Raw genomic sequence first — 21972 nt, forward strand, 5'->3', positions numbered from 1 at the left:
ATGGTTGTTCCTTATAATGTTGAACTGAGCATTCTTGGACCTGGATTATATTAATGTCATTTGTGGTAATTTTCTATCTTGCAAACTGTGGTGAATGTAATATAAATGTATATATGTTAATTCACACTGTCTTTGTAAGCGCAGTAGCGCTATCCTACCACTAGGGGGAGTAGCGCTGGGAGCACTCAGGAACTTGTACTGGGCTCCACCCTTGGCTCTGCCCTCGACTCCTCCCCCTAGTGCTGCTGTATAAATACCCTTGTCCAGAGTAGCCTGAGTTCACAACGAGTTCATCGACAGGTAACAGGCTGGCTCTGAAGTAAGTCGATTAAAGGCTAGATTCACATCGGAAACACGTGTCTGGTGAATTGATGGTTCCATCACAAACGTAATGCTCAGAAATGTAATCTGTGTAGTGAGCCAGAGTCCAGAACTTTCCCGCCGATGAATTTTCCGATCCCGCCGATGGTCCACCCCCACTGCCCATTCACAGCCGTGATGGGAGGGCATTCAACGGGAAACCCCCGTTGTCAATGGCAGAACTAAAACGATTCCGCCACCCGCAATGGCAGGCTGTCTCCCGCCGGTGTGTGTCGTGTGTAAATCCCAGCAAGACTCTTCGGCAATGGGAGGAATTCTCCAAATAAATGGCAAAGTGTCACTTTCAACGCGGAAAACCGGTCTGAATCCCATTGGCGCAGGCGGCGCGATCGGGATCACAGATGCTCACAGTCAAGCCAGGAGGATGGTCGCAAAGCAGCCTGCCCCCCTGCTTCACTGAGGGAGCCCCTCATCCGTCTACTTGATGCCGTGGAGGAGAGAAGGGGAACAATCTACTCTGAGATGAATGGAGACCCTCCAGCAAGATGGTGAACCCAGTCTGGGAGACAGTGGCAGTACTGGCCAGGGACAGCAACTTGCACAAAAGGATGGGGGTACAATGGCACAAACATGTGAAGGACCTAGCGGAGGTACCCTGGTACCTACTTTATGCCAGGGTGAGTGCTGCTTGTATCCTCTCCCCACTCCACTTTGCCGCCACCCCTCAGAATCACACCACAGCCCCATATGCTGCACCGAGCAGGACCCCGGCACCCGACCTCCCACAAGTTTCCTCACACCTCCCGGCACTCTCCCTGGTTACTCAGAGTGCCCACACATGTCAGGTATCATCGACATCCGACCCACCAGGCGACCAGCCAATAACATGTTTGCTCCTGCAGCATAAGTTTGTTCGTAGTCGCCGCGAGTTGGAGAAGGTGGGCAGTGGGATGCCGAGCTGAAGATCCTGACTCCTTTTGAGGAAGGAGCCCTGGAGCTTGCAGGGCAGGAGCAGGAGCGGGCCTGTGGAAAGCTTTTGTTTAACTCCTCTGACATTTCCTGGTTCCCCATTATTATTCGCCCAGGCTCCTTTGCCGTTCTCTCCGACCCGTTACTCCACAAGTCCGGTGGTGGTGGCGACACTGCGGATCTGGGGACAGTGGAGGAGGTACAAGAGGGTGGAGGGAGCGTCGGTCTGGACCCCGATATGCAACAACCACAGGTTTGTATCGGGTAGGATGGATGGTGGGATCCAAAGCTGGCAGAGGGCAGGCATCAGAATGATGGGGGATCTGTTCATAGACGGAAGCTTTCCCAGTTTGAAGGCGCCAGAGGACAAATTTAATCTGCCGCCAGGAAATGCCTTTAAATATCTGCAAGTACGAGCCTTCCTGAAAAAACAGGTAGTGGCCTTTCCGACGCTGCCGCCACTGAGGATACAGGACAGGGTGGTCACCGGCACCTGGGTGGGGGAGGGGGAGGTGTCTGATATCTACCAGGAACTAGAGGAGGCGGAGGAAACCCCGGTGGAGGAGCTCAAGGGCAAGTGGGAGGAGGAGCTAGGTGTGGAGTTGGAAGCGGGTCTGTGGGCAGAGGTCCTGGGCAGGGTTAATTCCTCCTCATCATGTGCCAGGCTCAGTCTAATTCAATTTAAGGTGGTCCACCGGGCACACATGACGGCAGCGAGAATCAGCAAGTTATTTGGGGTGGACGACAGTTGTGTGAGGTACAAGGGCAGCCCTGCAAACCATATCCACATGTTTTGGGCATGCCCGGAGCTTAGTGTGTTCTGGGAAGGGTTCGCGAGGGCAATGTCCAGGGCGCTTAACACATGGGTGGTGCCGGGTCCAGAGATAGCGATCTTTGGAGTGTCAGAAGACCCGTGAGTTCAGGGGGAGAAAGAGGCCGACGTCTTGGCCTTTGCCTCCCTAGTAGCCCGGAGACGGATTTTATTAATCTGGAGGGACTCGAAGCCCACGAGTGTAGAGACTTGGATTACCGACATAGCTAGGTTCTCAGCATCGAGGAAATAAAGTTTGCCCTAAGAGGGTCTACGCTAGGGTTCTCTTGGAGGTGGCAGCCATCTTCGACTTTCTCGGGGAAAATTAAAATGTCAGAGCAGCAGCAGCAGCATCCGTGGGGGGGGGGGGTGGGTACATCATTGGGATGGTGTGGGACGACCAGGTCGCATGAGGTAATGTCTATTTAATTGTTATTGTATATTCTCTCTTTGCACTATGTTGATGTTCACTCTAGTTTGCTTTGTTATTAATTGGTTACTACTGTTTTTATTATGAAAAATTCTGCAAAACCTTAATAAAAAATACTTTTTTAAAAATAGTTCACCTTCTCCCTCTTTATTTATTTGGTCATCTTTTGTTGGTTTTTAGAACTTTCCCAATTCTCTGCCTTATGCTAATATTTGCCATATTATATGTGTTTTTCTTTCAGGTTAATATTATCCGTCACTTCCTTGATTAACCATGGTTGACTTATCCCCTTCCTAGAATCTTTTCTCTCACTGGGACATATTTTTGTTGTGAGTCATGAACTATTTTCAGAAACATCTGCCATTGCTGGTCAACCACCTTTCTTGCCGAGCCAACTCTGCCCTCATTCCATCGGAATCATTCTTATTTAAGTGTGGCACAGTTGTTTCTGACCCAAGTTTCTCACTCTCAAATTGAATGCTGAATTCCACCATGTTCTGGTCACTGCTTCCTAGAGGATAATTTACTCTGAGATTGTTTATTAAAGCTGTCTCATTGCACATTACCAAATCCAAAATAGCCTGATTGGATCCATGACACTAACTGTCCTGAATATACTCCATAAATTCTTCCTCATGGTTACCATCTGGCCAATTATTGATTTTCCTAATCTACATGAAGATTAAAGTCACCCATGATTAAAGCACCTTTTGACATACCTTTATTGTCTCCGATTCTTCTCCTCCTACAGTATGGCTACTATTTGGGACCTATACACTCCCACTAGCGTCTTCTTCCCCTTGTTATTTCTTACTTCCACCCACATGGATTATACTTTCACCCAATTAAATGCTTTTTTAAATGTTTGCACAATCTTTCCCTTCCCGTCACACCTGGGTATCATTACCTAAATAATGCCTTGTAATGCTGTCATAACCCTTTTGCTTTGTAAGCTACTGAGCCTCTCCACAGAACCGGATGGCTCAGGGGAGTGTCCACCATAGCAATGACTGGTCCAGAACATCTGCCGGAATGGTTATGGGGAATAGGGGCTCCTCACTATTAAACAGTGGTTTGATAAGCCAATGCGGAGTGCTCAGATTCCTGCCGAGGAGAGGTACAATGAACATCATCACATGCTACAAGTCTTGGAGCAGATCACAGGACTTCTGAAGTTGCAACTTAGATGCCTGAATTGTTTATGGTGGCCCTTTGCAAGGCCCGCCAAAGAGGGTTTCCCGAATGGTCACAGTTTGCTACGCCCCTTCACAATCTAGATATGCAGGGAGGTGAGGCCCTCCCCAGAAGGACAATAGAACGGAGCGTGAGCAACATGATAAATGGGATGGCGGTGATGTGAAAGTTCCCGTGAGGGAAGGAATGTTGATCTATGTCCCTTACTAATAGATACATGAGATCCATGAAGAGAGTCACTGTTAGTACATGATGTCATGATGGGAGTTTGGTAATGGAGGGATCAGAGAGAACTTACCCTAATGGAGAAAAGGGAGATAATTCCACTCCGCTTAATTCACTATGTGGTTCTTTGGTGCAGTCGCCAACCACACTGACCTCCTGGGCACCAGCCCTCCCCCGGCCAGGGAGGTGAGGTTGATGTGCTTCTTTGAGCCATTGCTTGGGTAGAGGACATGCCACTATGCCCAGTGTAAGGTTCCTTCCTGTTGATTCTGTTATTTCCCCTTTCTTTATTTTTGGCCATTATCATTTGATCCACGGATGCTTAATGGACAGGTATCTTGGAATTCAAAAAGTTACAACATAAGAGATGGTGCTGGTTTCAAATAACAGAACTCAGACTTTGTGACACCCGAGAGTTCAGTGGGACTGGGTTTGATGGGTGGCTGATGGCCAATGAATTGGCAAAAGGCCGCATTCTGCCCAGTAACAGGTGGTGATTGGGTCCTACCCGAGCGGGATGAGTTTCAGAGACCCAAGGAAAGCTGAATTGGGGTCCTGGACACTCAAGGAAGAAAGAGCTGTGAGTACCTACCTCTCCCTCTCCTCCTCTCTCTTTCTCTCTCGCTCCAGAAATGCTGTGAGCTGCTGTATCTCTGAACCTACAGAAAACTTCCATGAATGAATCTACAGTGAAAAACATTACAGACTTAAGACAGAGATCTCAACCTGAAAGCCTAGTTTGAAGGAAGGTGCACTTAAAAGACAACCATTTGAAACCAAGACTCTTTATCCTTTTATGTATTCTCTTTCGCCCATCTCTTCCCCTCTATGTTTGTTTATCTTTGTGTGTGTGTATGTGTGTTTGTGTGTATGTGTGTGTGTGTATAGGGTGGGGATTAGGAAGAGGTAATAGTTAACCAGCTGTGGGGGACTTCCGGTGATGGTGGGCGGGAGGCAGGCCGCACAATGGGGGGGCTCCCGTTCGGAGAACGGCATTTTCGGGGCTTTAAGCCCGGTCCCAGGGTCCATGGAGGCGGCAAAAGCAGGGAGAAGGCACAGAGGAGGCACAGTGAAAAGCACAGTAAAGGAAAATGTCGAGGGTGAGCATAAAAAACGGCCGTAAAAAAAACAGCTGAAGGTCCCTCGGGGAGTGGAAAGGTCACCGCGGGGTCACCAAGGAAAATGGAGGCTGGAGCACCAGGGGAGGCCGCATTGCTTACGGCTGAAGAAATTACTAAGGTGATGGCTGCAGAATTCAAAAGGCAGTTTACAAAATGCATGGAGACAATGAGGAAGGAGATGAGGGAGGTTTTGAAAGCGCTGGGTGGAGGAGGCGATTTCCCCGGTGACGACGGCAGTGGCGAGCGCAGTGGCGGAGGTGCGGGCGTAAGTGGAGGCGCTGAAGGAAGTGGAGGAGACATTATTTGCAGCAAGGTATCAACTTACCTCGATGGGGAAAGAGATGCGGAAGGTGAGGGAGATTAACAAGGAACTGCGAGGAGAAATGAAAGACCTGGAAAACAGATCCAAGCGACAGAATTTGAGGATTGTGGGGCTGCCCGAAGGAGTTGAAGGGCCGAAGCCGACTGAGAATTTTGCCACGATTGCTGGCCCTTCCCTTCTTACTAGCCCATCTTCCATTTTGTTCCCAGTGCCCCAAACCAGCAGTTCCCAAGATTCCTTCCTCTATTAATAGATGGGACAAGGTTTGGGGGTTCCTCTACCAGGCTTCTCTCTGGCTCTAGGCTAACTGTCTCCATTATTGAGAATGTACAGTGCGTGTCAGATGATTATTTATCATCCGAAATCCAACTCAGTAATCTTTTATTTTTAAATCATTGGCAGGAAATGGATGTTCCTGGCTGGGCCAACATTCATTGCCCAACTGCTCTTGGGAAAGGCATGAGCACAGTTCTGGGGAATAAACTTAACACGCATGAGTCTTTCATTGCATATTAAGCGGCAAGTTAAGAAATACTTGGAGGACAGGGAAATGGGTGTGAATGGTTTCAGATTGTCTATAGATATTTCAGTGAAATAATTGGCTTGGTTCATGGGAGCCAAAATCTGATGTGTCCAAAGATCACAGCGATTATGATAAATATATGATTCAATGGTAACGTGGTTGAATTTCCAGTTCACTTTTCTTCTTTGGTCCTATTATTCCACTCAAGCTGTGCGGCCCTGACTCCCAACCACTCCCTGTGTTGTTCTCTCTCTTGTGTGTTTCACTCCACATGTTTCCAATTCATTCTCCGGCCCAGTAATTTTAGAGAAGAGTGCCTGCCTTTACCTCTGATGTTTTTACCTCTGCCACTAAAAGTAGGCAGAGGTAATTTTTTCACCCCTTTTTTCAGTCTTTCTGTCATCAACATATCGACAAAAAATTAACGGGGACATATTTCAGTGAGACTTGGTATAAAGTTAGGGTATGACCCAGGGAAGAACTGATTAGTTTTTAGTGAAGATGCAAATCATGATCCTGGAATTTCTTTCAAGGGTCCGTTAACATTAGGGAAAAGGGCCAATTGACTTTTCTTTGAAGAATGTTGTTGAATGCTTTATTTCAAGCATTGTGGATTATCAAAGCTCCGATGCTGCAATTTTCATAGCTGTCAAAAGACGAGCAGAGTTTTCAGAGCAAGTTGTTGGGATATGCATTGATCTGAAACCTCCTCGGTGAGATGGAAGCTCTTAATTAAAAAAATATCGTTTGTTCAGTTTTGTAGTTACACAGCAAGAAAAATCCTCGAGAAAGAGCCATAATAATGTTGAGTTAACACAATGTGGCAGAGGTATGCACTCTTAGTACCCGCTGTCTTGTTATGCTCTTGGCGTAGCATAAGCAGCTTCCTTGATGTTCACTCTGACAAAGGAAGGTTCAGACGTGGAGATAACTTCAACATTTTTATTAAACTATTTACAATTCTCCTATTCGGATTCACCACTACTGTTAATCCTTTTGTAGCTAGTCAGACTGACAAACCAGTCTGCTACAATCCACGTGGTGGGTGTAATGTTGAATCAACCCTGTATCTGTATTCACTGAGTGTCTCCACTGGAAAAAGGAAGTTCACGTGTGCTGAGTCCTTTATATATGGGTTGGTGTAATGCCCCCGTGGCAGTGTCACCTCTGTGTGTATTGTGAATGCCCATTGGTCGTGTCCTATCTTACTGACCTATTGGTTGAGTGTCTGTGTGTCATGTCTCTGGTGCTCCCGCTAGTGTCTAGCTAGTCTACGTGTACTTACATTAACCACTAGTGTATCTACAGTGATGCATATCACCACATCCCCCCTTTTTTCATGTTACATATTTTCTGTACAGTTAAAGAAAATTGAACAAAAAAACAGGTAGATAAGCGATGCTCTGTACAAGTCACGATAACAGTGATCACTAAACAATAAGTCCAAATTATATGTGTGAGTCCAAAACCCACCAATGAACATGGTCGAATGTCTTTCTTGTTGGGTTGGTGAGTTGGTGATTTTGATGGTGGCATGTCCTTGTGAATGCCATCAGTGTCCCTGTGTATAGGGAACCAAGAAGTGGTCAAATCACTTTGTTGTCTGATTTGGAGTCTTTTTTTCTTCCGATGCTTGTGATAGCGATGTTGGATGACATCTGTCCTGAAAGCCAGGTTGCCTGTTGGTAGTGCAGCAAACGTGAAGTGGAAAGATGCATTGTCCTGCTATGGTATGTCATTGTACTGAGCTGACAGTAACAGTGCCTCACGAGTGTACCATGTCGTACCAGTCGTCGTTCCATTGGTGTATTCTTTGTCGTGCTTGCTGTTGACGATGTTGTCTTTGGTACGCGTCGTGTCGCTGTCTTTGATATGGTTTTCATAGGTTGTGTTGTTGTGTCGGTCGGGTTTTTTGCCGTGTTTACTGCGCTCAAGGACCACACTCTGTGGATAATACGAGTCCTTCACACAGTTACTTGTGTCAGCGTGCTTTGTGGCATTTGCTGTCACCTTGAGCGTGCCGTCACTGAGTTTGCGGCGCTCCCCGTCTGGAGTCATGTCCGGCTTACTCGAATCAGCTTTGGCGTTTGGTTGCTCCCCATCTGGAGTCTGGTGTGTGTCAACTGAGACAGATTTGGTTTGTCGATACTCCCCGTCTGGAGTCATAGCAGGTTCACTGGAGTCAGCTGAGATTTCTTGATGCTCCATGTCTGGAGTCAAAACATTCAGGAATGCATTTGCTTGTGGAGAGGCTCGAGCAAATGAGGTTTAAAGTAACGTGGTGTCACCGGAGTCACCAGTGGTCTCACTGTGATCGTCGACTGCCTCTGTGCACACTAGCTGAGGTCTGTCACATTGCGCATCTTGTATGGGAAGTGGGATGCTGTCGTCACTTGTCTCACATACAGTGGGTAGAGCCTCAGTAACTTCTTGTTGTTCACTTGGGCTGGGTAGACTGTCAGAGTCTTCTTTTTGTGCACTTGAGCATGGCAGACTGTCATAGTCTTTCTGTTGTGCACTTGAGCATGGCAGACTGTCATAGTCTTTCTGTTGTTCACTTGAGCGTGGCAGACTTGAATTGTCTGCTGCTAGTTGCTCTGAGGAGGTTGCTAGACCCTCATGGTCTTGTTCATGCAAGGACTGCGCTTTGGAGTCTTGCGTAGCTTCTATCGTGGAGGCTGTCCATGAGCTCGCTGTGGAGGTTTGTGTCACTCGAGTCACTTCTTGTGTGGAGACGTGCAGTTGTCTAGCTCTTGAGTCTTTCGTTGCTTCCTGTGTAGAGGCTGGGACCCTTAGCGGTGCGTGGACCACTCTCTGTGTGGCAGCAGGCTACTCTCTGTGGGCTTGTATCACTCTCTGTCTCTTGGTGTCAGGCCGCAGCATAATCCTGCACTCACGAGTCAGGATGTCATATATGCTGGGCTGAAGATCCTCACATCCGAAGAACACATCCGTGTCCGTACCGGATTCTTCACTGTAGAACACATCTCGTTGCGGTTCGGATTTGGTACTGGGGTTGCCATCTCTAATGAAAAAACCTTTGACTGAGTCGTAGTCTTCTAGGACCATATCATCACTTTTTGTGTCGGAGCTGGCATTGGGCTCGTGATGTCCAAAGAAGAAATCAAGGTTGGAGTCGAAGTATTCAAGGACTGTATCATCTCTTTGGGCGGTGCTAACTGTTTCTTTCAGGGTTCTGCAGAGGTTACTTTCAGCTACTGGTCGAATTTCAGGCATTGTGCTGTCGTTCCAGGTGAAAGTATCTTGTTTTACGGCTTTAAATTTTTTTTTTACGTGTTTTGGGACATTTCCCCTTTAAGTGGGTGTGGTCTGGGGCCTCTGACATCACGAAGCGTGTGGCCTAGGTCGTAGGAAGCGATTGGGCATGCTCAGATCGCTGTTCCTTTACTTGGGGCCTTTTTCTCAACTGCGCATGTGCAGCACCTTTACCAAGATGGCTGCAATTCAAAACTGCAGATTTCTTCTGCAAGTCTACCTCGTGGTGAGTTTGGTGCTTCTTTTACCATTTTTCTTATATTCTCCCCGCAGAATTCTTGGAATTTGTCCAGGACTGCCTGGAAATCGCTCTTGTTTTGCCCCTTTGAGTATTTGAAGGTCTGGAAGATTTCAGCTGCTTCTGGACCCGCGATGGTAAGTAGAAGCTTTATTTTCTCTGCATCCGCCACGCCATCTAGGTCGGACGCTACCAGGTAGATCTCGAATCTCTGCCTGAACCAACGCCAGTTTTCACTGAGATTGCCTTGGTACCTGAGCAGCTGCGGAACCGGAATCCCGAACATCATCTTGCCTGGGTGCTGTTGCTGGTTGTCACTGTTTGCTGAGTTGTAACTATATGGATTGAAACAGTCACTCAACTGGTACCATGTCTTGTTATGGTCTTGGCGTAGCATAAACTGCTTTCGTGATGTTCACTCTGACAAAGGAAGGTTCAGACGTGGAGATAACTTCAACACATTTATTAAACTATTTACAATTCTCTTACTTGGATTCACCACGACTGTTAATCCTCTTATAGCTACTCAGACTGACGAACCAGTCTACTACAATCCAGGTGGTGGGTGTGATATTGAATCAACCCTGTGTCTGTACTCACTGAGTGTTTCCACTGGAAAGAGGAAGATCATGTGTGCTGTGTCCTTTATATATGGGTTGGTGTAATGCCCCCCTGTGGTAGTGTCACCTCTGTGTGTATCGTGAATGCCCATTGGTCGTGTCCTATCTTGCTGACCTATTGGTTGAGTGTCTGTGTGTCATGTCTCTGGTGCTCCCTCTAGTGTCTAGCTAGTCTACGTGTACTTACATTAACCCCTTGTGTATCTACAGTGATGCATATCACCACACCCGCATCACTTGTATTGCTCATCATTGTTTACACAAATGTCTACATTACTCAAGTTTCGAAAACACGGGATGTTAAAAACCAGCTGTCGGCACTTCCTTATATATCTTTCAAATATTCAGCTAGGTTCATTAGATATGACTCAGCCTTTGCAAATCCATGCTGACCGTTTCTCTGATTAGTTAAAACTTACCCCAAAATACTGTCACGCCAGCCCTAAGAACAGATTTGAATACTTTTCCCCACACATGACAATAGGTAAATATGTTTTATATATTCCATCACTTCAAGCCTGCCTAAATCCACCAAAGCAGTGATCATAGCATCCCTACAGTGCAGAAGGAGGCCATTCGGCCCATTGGGTCTGCACCGACCCTCTGGAAGAGCACCCTACCGAGGCCCCCCCCCCCACCATAGCCCCGTAACCCAGTAACCTCATTTGACGTTCTGGACAATTTAGCATGGCTAATATACCTTACCTGCACATCTTTGGACTATGGGAGGAAACCGGAGCACCCGGAGGAAACCCACGCAGACACGGGGAGAACGTGCAGACTCCACACAGACTGTCACCCAAGGCTGGCATTGAACCCGGGTGCTGTGAGGCAGCAGTGCTAACCACTGTGCCATCGTGCCGCCCATATAATGGGTTATGGAGACACTCATCTGCCTAGAAGCGCAGATTCAAGCCTTTTCATGGTGTTCCTTGCTTCTCATGTTCCTTCTGTGGTTTCCATTTCACATTACAGTCTGACATTGAATCAATTTTCAGATAATTATTTTATTGCATTCCATTTTACAAACATCACATTCAATAAATTTCTCGACATTGATATAATCATTTAATTTTTCCAAGTTATCTCTACAGTACCAACATATATCTGCTAATTGTGCTCAGTGCGCCAATGTTTGTCCAGTGTATAATGGCACTGAATGAGGTCACTTGCTGCTGGTGATCATAAATTTTAGCATAATTTTAACACTATGGCTTTCTATATTTTCAGTTACTGCTTTTGCAGAAGTGCAGAAAATTATTTTTTTTTATTGCATGTATTTACTATAAAATAAAACTTAACATAATTTAATTTCAATTGCATAACATAGAAACCCAACTCACAAAATATGTACAAAATTGTAATCGGACTACTCTACTTGGCAATAGTTTGCTTTGTGGCAATGGTATTCTCAGGTTGTCCCATTCTCACGGGAGTTGCGGGGGGGAGGGGAATTGTTGGGCTGACCCTCTCTGGTGATGGGGGTGTGTGGAATGTCAGGCTGATCCATTCTGCTGAGGGTGGGAATGACAGGACGATCCATTCCAGTGAGATGGGATTGTCAAAGCGACCCATTTTGATAAGGGAAGGTGTTGGGCTGACCCATTTTTTGTGAGGAGAGGTTGTTAGACTGGCCTATTCTGGTGATGCGGACGCTTTATCAGGCCCTCTTCATCCTTCAATACATGCTGGGCATAGATGCACACAGGCCCAGCAATCTAGACATTTATCCATGGCTTGGAAAATCCATGGATTTTCTGTTGTCAACCCTGGTGAACATGGGTTCATGTACAGCACAGAACAGGCCCTTCGGCCCTCGATGTTGTGCCGAGCAATGATCACCCTACTCAAGCCATCGTATCCACCCTATACCAGTAACCCCCCTCCCCCCACAATTAACCTTATTTTTTTTAGGGCACTAAGGGCAATTTAGCATGGCCAATCCACCTAACCCGCACATCTTTGGACTGTGGGAGGAAACCGGAGCACCCGGAGGAAACCCACGCACACAAGGGGAGGACGTGCAGACTCCGCACAGACAGTGACCCAACCGGGAATCGAACCTGGGACCCTGGAGCTGTGAAGCATTTATACTAACCACCATGACGCTCTGACGTTGTTCCCTAGTTTTTCTGTAAATGGTGAGTGCCCATGCCACTAAGGATGCTGCTCAAGCACCAACCATTTTGCCTCCCTTTGTAAATTTACCAGCAATATGTTTTTTTTGAGAGGGCAGCAGGGTGGCACAGCGGTTAGCACTGCTGCCTCACAGTACCAGGGACCCGGGTTCAATTCCAGCCCTTGGTGACAGTGTCTGCGTGGGTTTCCTCCGGGTGCTCCGGTTTCCTCCCACAAGTCCAAAGATGTGCAGCTGAGGTTGGATGAGCAATGCTAACCTGCCCCTTAGTCTCCAAAGGTCAGGTGGGTTTGGGCCTAGGTAGGGTGCTCTTTCAGAGGGTCGGTGCAGACTCGATGGGCCGAATGGCTGCCTTCCGCACTGTCGGGATTCAATGATCTGTACAGGGTCAGATTCTTAATCGTAGCATTTGGAGCTTCTATTGACCTGCCTCTTCCGCAGTTGGGGACATATGCCCCGTCTCAACCCTAACCATCAGCTGGATGAAGGCCCAAGGCAAGTGAACTCAGACATTCGGAGGCCCCGGCCTTGCCCCCCCCACCCCCCACCCTCCTCCATGCCTGCGGGTGGAGGCGCTGTCCCAAAAGGCCATCAAATTCTGGCTACACAGATGGTTGGAAGGACATTTCAAGCCCTGATCGAAGTTAGGATCAGCTCATTATCTGAAAACATCTGGGAGCTGTTGTGCTTGCTGCTGCTGGTGGCGGAGCTGAATTCTTTGCAGCTTTTCACGCAGGGGAAACATCTACCCAGCAGGGTGATTAAATGTGCCCTGAACTTTGTACCCACAAAGGCATAAAAGAAGGGGTTGAGACAGCAGTGGCAATAAGCCAGGTTCCGGGAAATGTAAAACGCGTAATTCAGTCGGTTTTCCATCTCGCAGGTTGTGAATGCTGGGACCTGGAGTTCAGTCAAGGAAAACAGGAAGATGACAATGTTGTAAGGTGCCCAACACACAAAGAACGCCACCACAATGCAAAAGATAACTTTCACTGTTTTGTACTTCTTCCTCGCTTTGCACCTGATGACGGTGCTGAGAATTCTGCAGTAACAGAACACAATTACAGCAAAGGGGATTAAGAAGAACAAAAAATTTTGCTGATAACATCCTATCAGCTGCCATATACGCCCGCTCTCGGTTGAGTAAGCACTTGTACAGACACTTTCTTTCTCATCACCTACAACATGAGAGTAGATCACCTCAGGGATTGTGAAGCAGATACTGATTCCCCAAACGACTAAACTGGCTACTTCAGCATAGTGAGCCTTTCTAGTTCTGACAGCATACAGGGGATGCACCACTGCAAAGTACCTGTCGACAGTCATTAACGTCAGCAGCATGATCCCACTGTAGTAGCCGATGAAGAAGATTGCAGTCATTATCTTGCACGTGGCCTTGCCGAAGATCCAGCCAGACGTGTGATCCACAGCCCAGAACGGAAGCGAGAAGGCGAAAAGCAAGTCGGAGGTGACGAGATTCAGAATAAAGATGTCTGTTACACTCCTCAGCTTCTCGTATCTAACCAGAACCCACAAAACCAGAACGTTCCCAACCAGGCTAACGATAAAGGCCAGGCTGTACAAGACTGATGTAAATATGGTTCCAAATAAATTAACTTTAACATTCTCACACAACTGAACAAAGCCGCTGTAATCCATTGTCGAGTTGTAATCATAATCATAATTTTTCAGTATAATTGTAATCTGGCAGTTCCATTTGGTAAGCGCAACTCAGAAGAACTCTTGGTTGGCAATGTAATGGTTTGCACAATGAACTGTGGAGGGGAAAAATAAGCATCTATTTCCAACATATTTTTGGTAAAACAGTACAAGTAAGAATGGAGTTTAAAATTATTTCCCCATCTCCCCATCACCTTCACCTGACGTGAAGTTTGGAGTAACGCTGTTGGAGACCCAGTGTTGTCAGGGCGATGAGAAAGGAAGTGGAAACATGTGCCCTGTCATCATGATCGAAATAGGACATTACAGTGTCTCACCTCACAATCCACCAGATTCCATCTGCTTATTGGCAGCAGCCAGAGCCACCTTCCAAGCCACAACCGACAGAATAAGCCTTTACATACCCAACGGGCATGATTCACCGGAAAGTCTGGTTTGGGGCGTGTTTGGCAGGTGTTTCTTGGCAGCTGCAGTGCTAAGAGACTGACACCGCTATTCAACGGCACAGCTGTCTTTTTGGGCCTCATCGAGTTTCCCCTTGTCGAGGCCGTGCTCAGAAGGCTTCCCTGCGCTAAGGTGTTGAGCACACCTGCAGGATTGGTTCTCACAGATCGGCGCGCCATTTTGAAAGGGTGCCCTGATCTCGACAACACTCTCCCTCAGGACCCCAACCCCCCCCCCCCCCCCCCCCCCCGCCCCCCAACTTTCAGGGCCCCGCACGTCACTCCTCCCAACCTTTCTACAGCCCCCTCAAAGCACGCCCCTCCCCCCACCTCCCCCTTTCATGAGCATCTCAGGCCCTGACCCTTGGCAGTGCCAACCTGGCACCCGGGCACGTTGACGTTGCCACGAGGGCGTGATCCAGATCCCGTTGAGTGCCGCGCGCGCTGAAGGTTTCACGGCCAGCACACAGCCCGATTTGGGACTCCCCTGCGATTCAGCCGTCGGACGCGACGCAGTGGGAAAACCTGTGCCCGATAGTTTTGCAACTGACTTTCATGAAAAGGCAAATAATGGCAGAGTGTTTGTGAGAGCTAGTTCTAAACCCATGTGTGGGTGATATGATCTGCATACTCGTCTGCCATTGGGCCAGAACGTCGGCTTACCATTGGCCTGGTCGGTCATGTGCCTCTCGGCCGATTGGCCAAGCGGCCGAGTTAACCACGCCTCTATTAACGAGTATAAATGGTCAGACGCCTGACGATCATCCCTTTCCATTGTAGACGATCGCAGAGCTGGGTTCATAGTCAATTAAAGCCAGACTTTGGTAAATCACTCGCCTCGCGTACGATTGATAGTACATCACCATGCAGAAGTGAAAGTTCCACCCGCAGTAACACAAGGTCATTCATTCAAGGTTAAACTTAAAAGGAAGACATCAGAGTCAGGGAGGAGGGTGTTAAATTGGATACCTCTTGAAACATGTGTGGGGATTGTGGTGCACAATATTCCTTTGTGTTGCTGACAGCACCTTAACTTTGTGTTGCCTGCTGTTTTAAATAGTTGATGTGTGTGGCCAGCACCACTCAGTGTCTGCATGGCTCTGGAGGCTCGGGGGGGGGGGGGGGGGGGGGGGGGTCTTCATATCACAAGTGGATTCTGCCAGTTAAAGGCAGCCAGCGCCTCTGGCTGCAATGTGATGGGAGTTGTTGGTGAGCTAAAGATGCCCTTTGAGAAAGTCTGAATCTGAGGGTGAGCAGACACCAAGGGTCTTTGACACGGCACTGGAGGCTATGCTGCATGAAGTGCAGAGAAGGAGGCACCTACTGTATCTGTGGTAAGGCAGTAGGCCCTCGAGGCGTGTTAGGAGGGGGCAGTGGGATGGAGTAGTGGAGGAGGTAAATGACACAAGTATTGCTACGCGAACTTGGGACAGAATTTAATGGGTGGTAGAGTTCCTGCCCAGCCGCTCTAAGAGCCGGCAGGGAACACATCACGGCTGATACCAACTTCCCCTTGGCTATTTCCTGCCTGAGGAGGGTAAAGTGGCTGAATGTGGTGCCTCAGACAGCTGCTGGCCGAACAGGTTGGCGAGAGGCTTTGTAGTCGCAGCAGCGCCATTGTAAGCGGTGGCCATTGCGGGCACTACAGGCGCAAGCAGTTCCAGAATCCTAAGGGTGGAATTGTCTTCACAACCCCCCCCCCACACCATAGCCTCAAAATCAGAGAATCCAGCCCTTAATTTATAACATTTTATTGGCTCTCTTAGTTTGATTGGCCTATTCCATTCTCTTACTGGGGCCTCTCATTATTTACTTAATGTTAATTGTGTAAAGATAGGTTTGTGTATTGTTTATTAATTTTGATTTCTAGCTCAGTAACTCCTTAATCAATCAAATTATTAAGTGTTAAAAGAAGGGTAAATAATTCAGTTCTTCATCTTTAGTTAATTTATTGAATGCCTTCTTCCCCCTCTGCATCTATGTCTATCTGACTCTGTCACTAGTTTGCCTTGGCTCCCACAGATATACATCCTGTAAATACCATTCAGATACAACTCAGTTTCAACTGACCAGCTAGTCACCCAATCACCCAGCACCGAATTAACACCCAGTCAGGGATCTGTTTACAGTGGTTTACTAACGCTGGTTCAGGATGGGTATATCCCCAGTACGTTTCAAAATTGGAGTTGGGTCAGGCGTGTGGTGAGGGTGAAAACTCTCCCTTGAGGCTTTCAACCTGCAATAGATAGATCAGAGATCATTGGGATAGACACTGGAAGAGCAAATGCTATGATAAGGAAGAACCTGATATAGTACAGGGAACAGACAAAGGGTATTAAGGGTATCTTTAACACTGACCTCGAGAGATGCTTCTTCACACAGCTAGCCGATGAATGAATGAAGCTGGACCGAGCACTTCTCTCCTCTGCAAGGATTATGACCTTCCGAGAGCTGTTGGGAACTGATTTGTGTTTGCGGATAGTTAGCTGTCAGCTAGTTTTGACATGAATCATCATGTCGAGCGTGACTGACACAGCATATGTCATCCTCAAATGGAGAAGTGCGTTGAGCAGTAGTTGGGTTTTAGAGAAGCTGAGATTGAAACCTAGCTCTTGTCCAGTTTCAGTTGTATCATTTCACCTCCCCGGCTACTATTGCCAGGGTAGGAACACATCCTATGGTTCTGGAAGTTGATGCTGAGGCTCCCCATCACCCTGAGATTTCTGTTTCAACACACTTGTCCATGAAGGAACACCTTGTTCATGTCACCCCTTGCTCTTTTACACTTTACTGATTCATTTAATATCGCACTGGACATCCCAAATTCATTGCAATGTTCTGCAGAGTGAATATCCAGACCTGCCATTGTCTGCTGCACAACGCACATCTTCTGCCCCATGAGGGGTCAGCCCTTGCCACCATCGTACAGCACAAGGAAGAGGAGGAAGAGAATGAGGCGCAGCGACCACCCCAGCCCCTACCTGCTGAGATTTCAAAGAACAGGCGCGTTGTGGAGTGATCAAAACAATTCAATCCTCCCATTCCCCATTCGTCAACAGTCCCATAATCCTCACACATTGCAATGCTCTGTAACTATCCCTTCAGTTAAGACAAAAGTCTACCACTTCCTCAACAAGAAGCAAATTAATGACAAATCGCACTTCCGCAAATGTGTTGCCAAAGTGTAAATAGTCACCCTTATGCAAGTTGTTCATTTTGTTTGCCCTTTGCCCGAGCTCTGTGTACTTGCACTCTGTGAGTCTCCACAGTAGAATCTTCTCTAATAGCTCCCCTAAAGTCTGCACAATTGTCTGTATCTGAAGCAGTGTTTTTGGCATTCCGATCAAGCAATGGTGCATATTCAGGCAGAGACACATTTCTTAATGATTTGGAATGAACGCTCAAAATGGCCGGAAGTGGCGATAATGAAGTCAATGACGACTGAGCAGACCATTGAGAAACTAGACCAAATATTTGCACGATTCAGAACACTGGAGCAGATTGTCAGTGATAATGGTACTCGGTTTACTTCAAAGGAGTTTGAGGACTACTTGAAAGGGAATGGTATCACTTCATCTAATATCTAATTGCAACACTGTGCATGCTATCATGCAAAGTTCACTGGCGAGAGAAAACTATGAGCAAAGTTTGATTTGTTAACTCCACCTGATACTGAAGCGATTGTCAAACGACAACAACCAGTACAAATTACTAGGAGGGAGAAAATCTCGAACAGACAAATATTTAACTAGGGAGACAGAGTGCTAGCTAGGAATTACACCATGAACAAGAAATGGGTCCCAGCTATGATCCTAGCAAATCAGACCCAATACCATGTGCCATACAGATGGAGGATGAAAGAGTTTGGCGACATCATGCCGATCAGTTACTTGCTGCATGAAGTGAGTTTGCAGAAACTTCTCAACAAAATAAACTTTACTACACCAGGTTAGAAAGGTAGAACAATTTACAATATCTATCTTATATTCAAATATTCAGGGTAAGTATGAGGCATACATCAATTAACAAGCCAATTGCGGTCAAATTCACCTCACTACACAATAAAAGGCAAATGTGACCAATACTGATTTCATGGATTTCAGAATAAACCACCCAGACTGTGAGCCAACTAATCTCACTGAAACATTGGCTGTCTTGTGAGGGTTTCCAATTCTCTCCAAAGGTTGTTCAAATGGGGGGGGGGGGGGGGGGGGGGCTTCAATGACAGCCCACCTTGTAAGGTTTCAATCTCACCTTCTGAGGCTCTGTCCCCTTAGTTACCGTGTGCACTCACGCATCAACTTTAAAGCATAGTTTCTGCTCTTTTGGCACACTGACCAGTACACCACGGCTCCAAAGGGGTACCTTTGCCCCAGTGGTCCATAGCAGGGTCACCAGGCTTAGCTACCTCCTTGGATCTTCAGGGCTTCTCCTGAACCTCTTCACTTAAAGTCTGCTCCTCCCCCCATCCCTTTTTCGAATTGGAACTGGTTTCTCTGCTCCTCTCTCTTAACTTAACCGGGACCTGTTTCTGTCCCTGTCCTGGGATGTGGGCGCTTCTTGACTCTGACTTTCCTCAGTCTAGCCGAACAGGCAACGGAGTGTGGCAACCAGGGGATTTCACAGCAACTTCATTGCAATCCTTATCACCAATTTTGGCTTTACTGTTGTATTTACAGTAGAGACAAAGGATTAAACGATTACCACACTGTTAGTACTTAACCAGCTAGCCAGACTTTATGAGAAAGTTGTTTGCTCAGTCCAAGGCGAAAGAGCGGGAAATCAGTGACGATAATGAATATTATTATTATGAATGTTAAGGAATGATGGCTAGACTCTTTTTTGTAGGAATTGGTCACTGCTGGCACTGGGTGTGGTATGATTGTTACTTACCAGTTAACAGTCCAAACCCGGGTGTTGTCCAGGTCTTGCTGCATTCATAAGATAAATTGTTCCACTATCTGTGGAAATGCAACTGGAATTGAACACTGGAAATGCAAATGGAATATCAATGCAGAGCCCCAAGATTGAGGGAAGCTCAATGACAAAGCAGCAGGCTATGTCACTCCATAAGGTCTTCTGCATCAACTCCACCTTCCTGCATTCTCATTGTATTCATGAATTCTATTAGTAGTGTTGCGTTATGCTTTCCTTAATTTGCTCTGTTTAATTACCTTTGCTCAAGAGTCGCCAGGTATCTTTCTGATACCACCACAGGGTTCAAAGCCAAGTACTGATCAATAACTCGATACACCAGTTAGTAAGTTTGAAATCAATGCACATTTATTTACACACACAGTCAGTTATTACTCATGCATAAACTCTACTCACTAAACTACAACTACTACTAAAAGCCTATACTTAGCTTCGGGCACCCACTCAGTCAGAGGAACAATGGCCGTTGTCCGGATCTGATTCTGCTGGCTTCGAACTGGTATAGAATAGTCGCTAGGAGCGTCTATCTCGTAGCGTGCGTTGACCTTAGACTTACTTGGCTGGGCTTGCCGGCCTCTCGTCGCTGAGAGCCAAAGGCCAAGGTGAAGGTGAAGAAGAAGAGGAAGAGAGCGCTCTGACCTTGGGGACTCTGTTTTATCCCCAAAGTGTTTCACGCCTTTCTGGGCGGTTCTGAACTTGGTCCCAATTAATTGGACATGTCCCGATCATTTGTATTGATTCTCCCAATAACGGGGTCGTTCCCCGATCGCTGGGCGGGCCCTAGGTAACCGTTGGCCTGCCTTTGTTTTAGTCTCCACTGGCGCCGGGGAGTCTGTCCTGGTACCGATTGTTTAAATGTTTCTCTTTTGTCCCCGGAGCTCATTACTATGCTAATGGCTTGTCGTATCAGTTTGCCAATCCACATGCAAACCTTGCACCTGCTTGTTTTTCCTAGTACTGTCCAATTTTCCCTGTACTCTTTGCGAATGTCTATTTTGGAATGGGGACGTGGCCACCCCAGGTGGCTACAGTAGCCAATCTGCCTTGAATATTCTCAATGACCGAGTATCCACAGATGCTTGAGGTAGAGAATTCCAAAGATTCTCAATCCTTTGAGGGAAAATAAATCTCCTCATCTCAGTCCGAAATGGCTGGCCCTTATTCTGAGACTGTGACCCCTGAGTTCTAGATTCCCCAGCCACAGAATCACAGAGTTGTTACGGTGCAGAAGGAGGCCATTTGGCCCATCATGTCTGCACCGGCTCTCCAAACGAACCTCATGGCTTAGTGCCATTCCCCTGCCAATTGGAAAAAGATGGGAGTGCCAGACAGAACGCAATCCATCTGAGACAATTGTATCCTTCCCATACACAGCTGGAACTGCTCTGTCTGTTTCAATGAAAGTGGCGATTTGTCCCCATTTATTTATGGCACTGGATCCTTTCCAGGTGGCACAGGGGAGTCTGTGAAGCATCAACCAGAGTCAATCCCTTCTGTCTTCCAATTCTCCCAGGAGAGTTTGCAGGATTTCCTGTGAAGAATTCAGAAATGTTTGAAAAGGTGCAGCACAGTGGGCCAGAGGCAGATTTACACTTTGTGAGGGCTCCGCGCTCACCTTCGTTTCTGGGCCTGCTACCCCCCCCCCCCCCCCCCCCCCCCCCCTCCCCATGACATCACTCCCTCCAATCCCACCCACCCTTACCTCACAGTGCAGTACGGGGGCAAATACTCCAATTATTTTTTTTAAATGTTTCATTAAAGCTTTTTCCAACCAACGTTTTACATAACAAATGTGGCACGATGTGTTTCACTGTAAATCTGCCTATGCAGTGGACACAGCTGTCCCGGAAATGTTCGTGACTGCGGGCCCTTGAGGTGAAGGTGGGAGACACCCTGAATGTGAAAATGCAATAGGATCAAAGGAAGACTCTGTGCTGCTGTCTGATGCTGCCCCACATACTCTAACGGAGGCTCGTTCTCTAAGGACCCCTGAACAGCTTTTACGTCCCTAACATGGCCCCAAACTTTTCCACAACCCATGTTTAAACCGCACCTAAACAAATTTTCGTCATTGCCACTCTGCAGGGTGGCCTCGGTCAAAGAAACAAATAACCGCCTCTGATTGATGAGAATGTGTGCCTATTCCTCTTGGGTTAGGGGTTTTGGTGCTGTTGTCTGGTTCGCTCAGTTAGCGAGGTGGCTAGAGTGTGATGCAGAATGATACCAATGGCATGGGTTTAATCGCTGTACTGGCTGTGGTAGTTCACGGAGCTCTGCCACCTTGCCCTACCCAATGCTTGTGGAGTGGTGCTCCTCAACTATAACAATTGTCTTTCTTCAATGGCGAGTGATGCCTTTGTGCATTATAGCTCATTACCATTATAACTCATTACCATTATAGCTCATTACCATTGCTATTCCTTCTGAACTTCTCTGCAGCCTTTGACACGGGATCCTCCTTCAATGTCTCTTTTTCATTTTACAACTGAGTGGAACTGCCCTCATCTAGCTGCACTCTTTATCTATTGAGCCAAAGCTGGAACATTTTCTTCAATGGCTTCTCTTCCTGTTCCCACATCAATACCCCCGTTGTCCTCGAAGAGTTCTCCTTGGCTTGGTCCTTTTTCCCATCCACATGAGAATTACATCATCTGAAGACATGAGATTCGATTCGCTAATAACACATAGCTTTACCCGACCATCCTCAACCCTTCAATGTCTCTGTAT

The 21972-nt window shown here is 47.2% G+C and overlaps 1 protein-coding gene across 1 annotated transcript; it reads right to left on the reverse strand.

Moving 5' to 3' along the window:
* Positions 1–12754: 12754 nt before the first annotated feature.
* On the reverse strand, positions 12755–16731 carry LOC119965599 (C-C chemokine receptor type 4-like). Its single transcript, XM_038796385.1, has 2 exons — positions 16669–16731; positions 12755–13962 (listed from the first exon to the last, which is right to left on the reverse strand). Exon 2 carries the CDS (start codon positions 13844–13846, stop codon positions 12815–12817), a length of 1032 nt encoding a protein of 343 aa, XP_038652313.1. The 5' UTR covers positions 13847–13962; positions 16669–16731; the 3' UTR covers positions 12755–12814.
* Positions 16732–21972: the final 5241 nt, after the last annotated feature.

This window comes from Scyliorhinus canicula, chromosome 5 (genome assembly GCF_902713615.1).
Source record: "Scyliorhinus canicula chromosome 5, sScyCan1.1, whole genome shotgun sequence".
NCBI classification, from domain to species: Eukaryota; Metazoa; Chordata; class Chondrichthyes; order Carcharhiniformes; family Scyliorhinidae; genus Scyliorhinus; species Scyliorhinus canicula.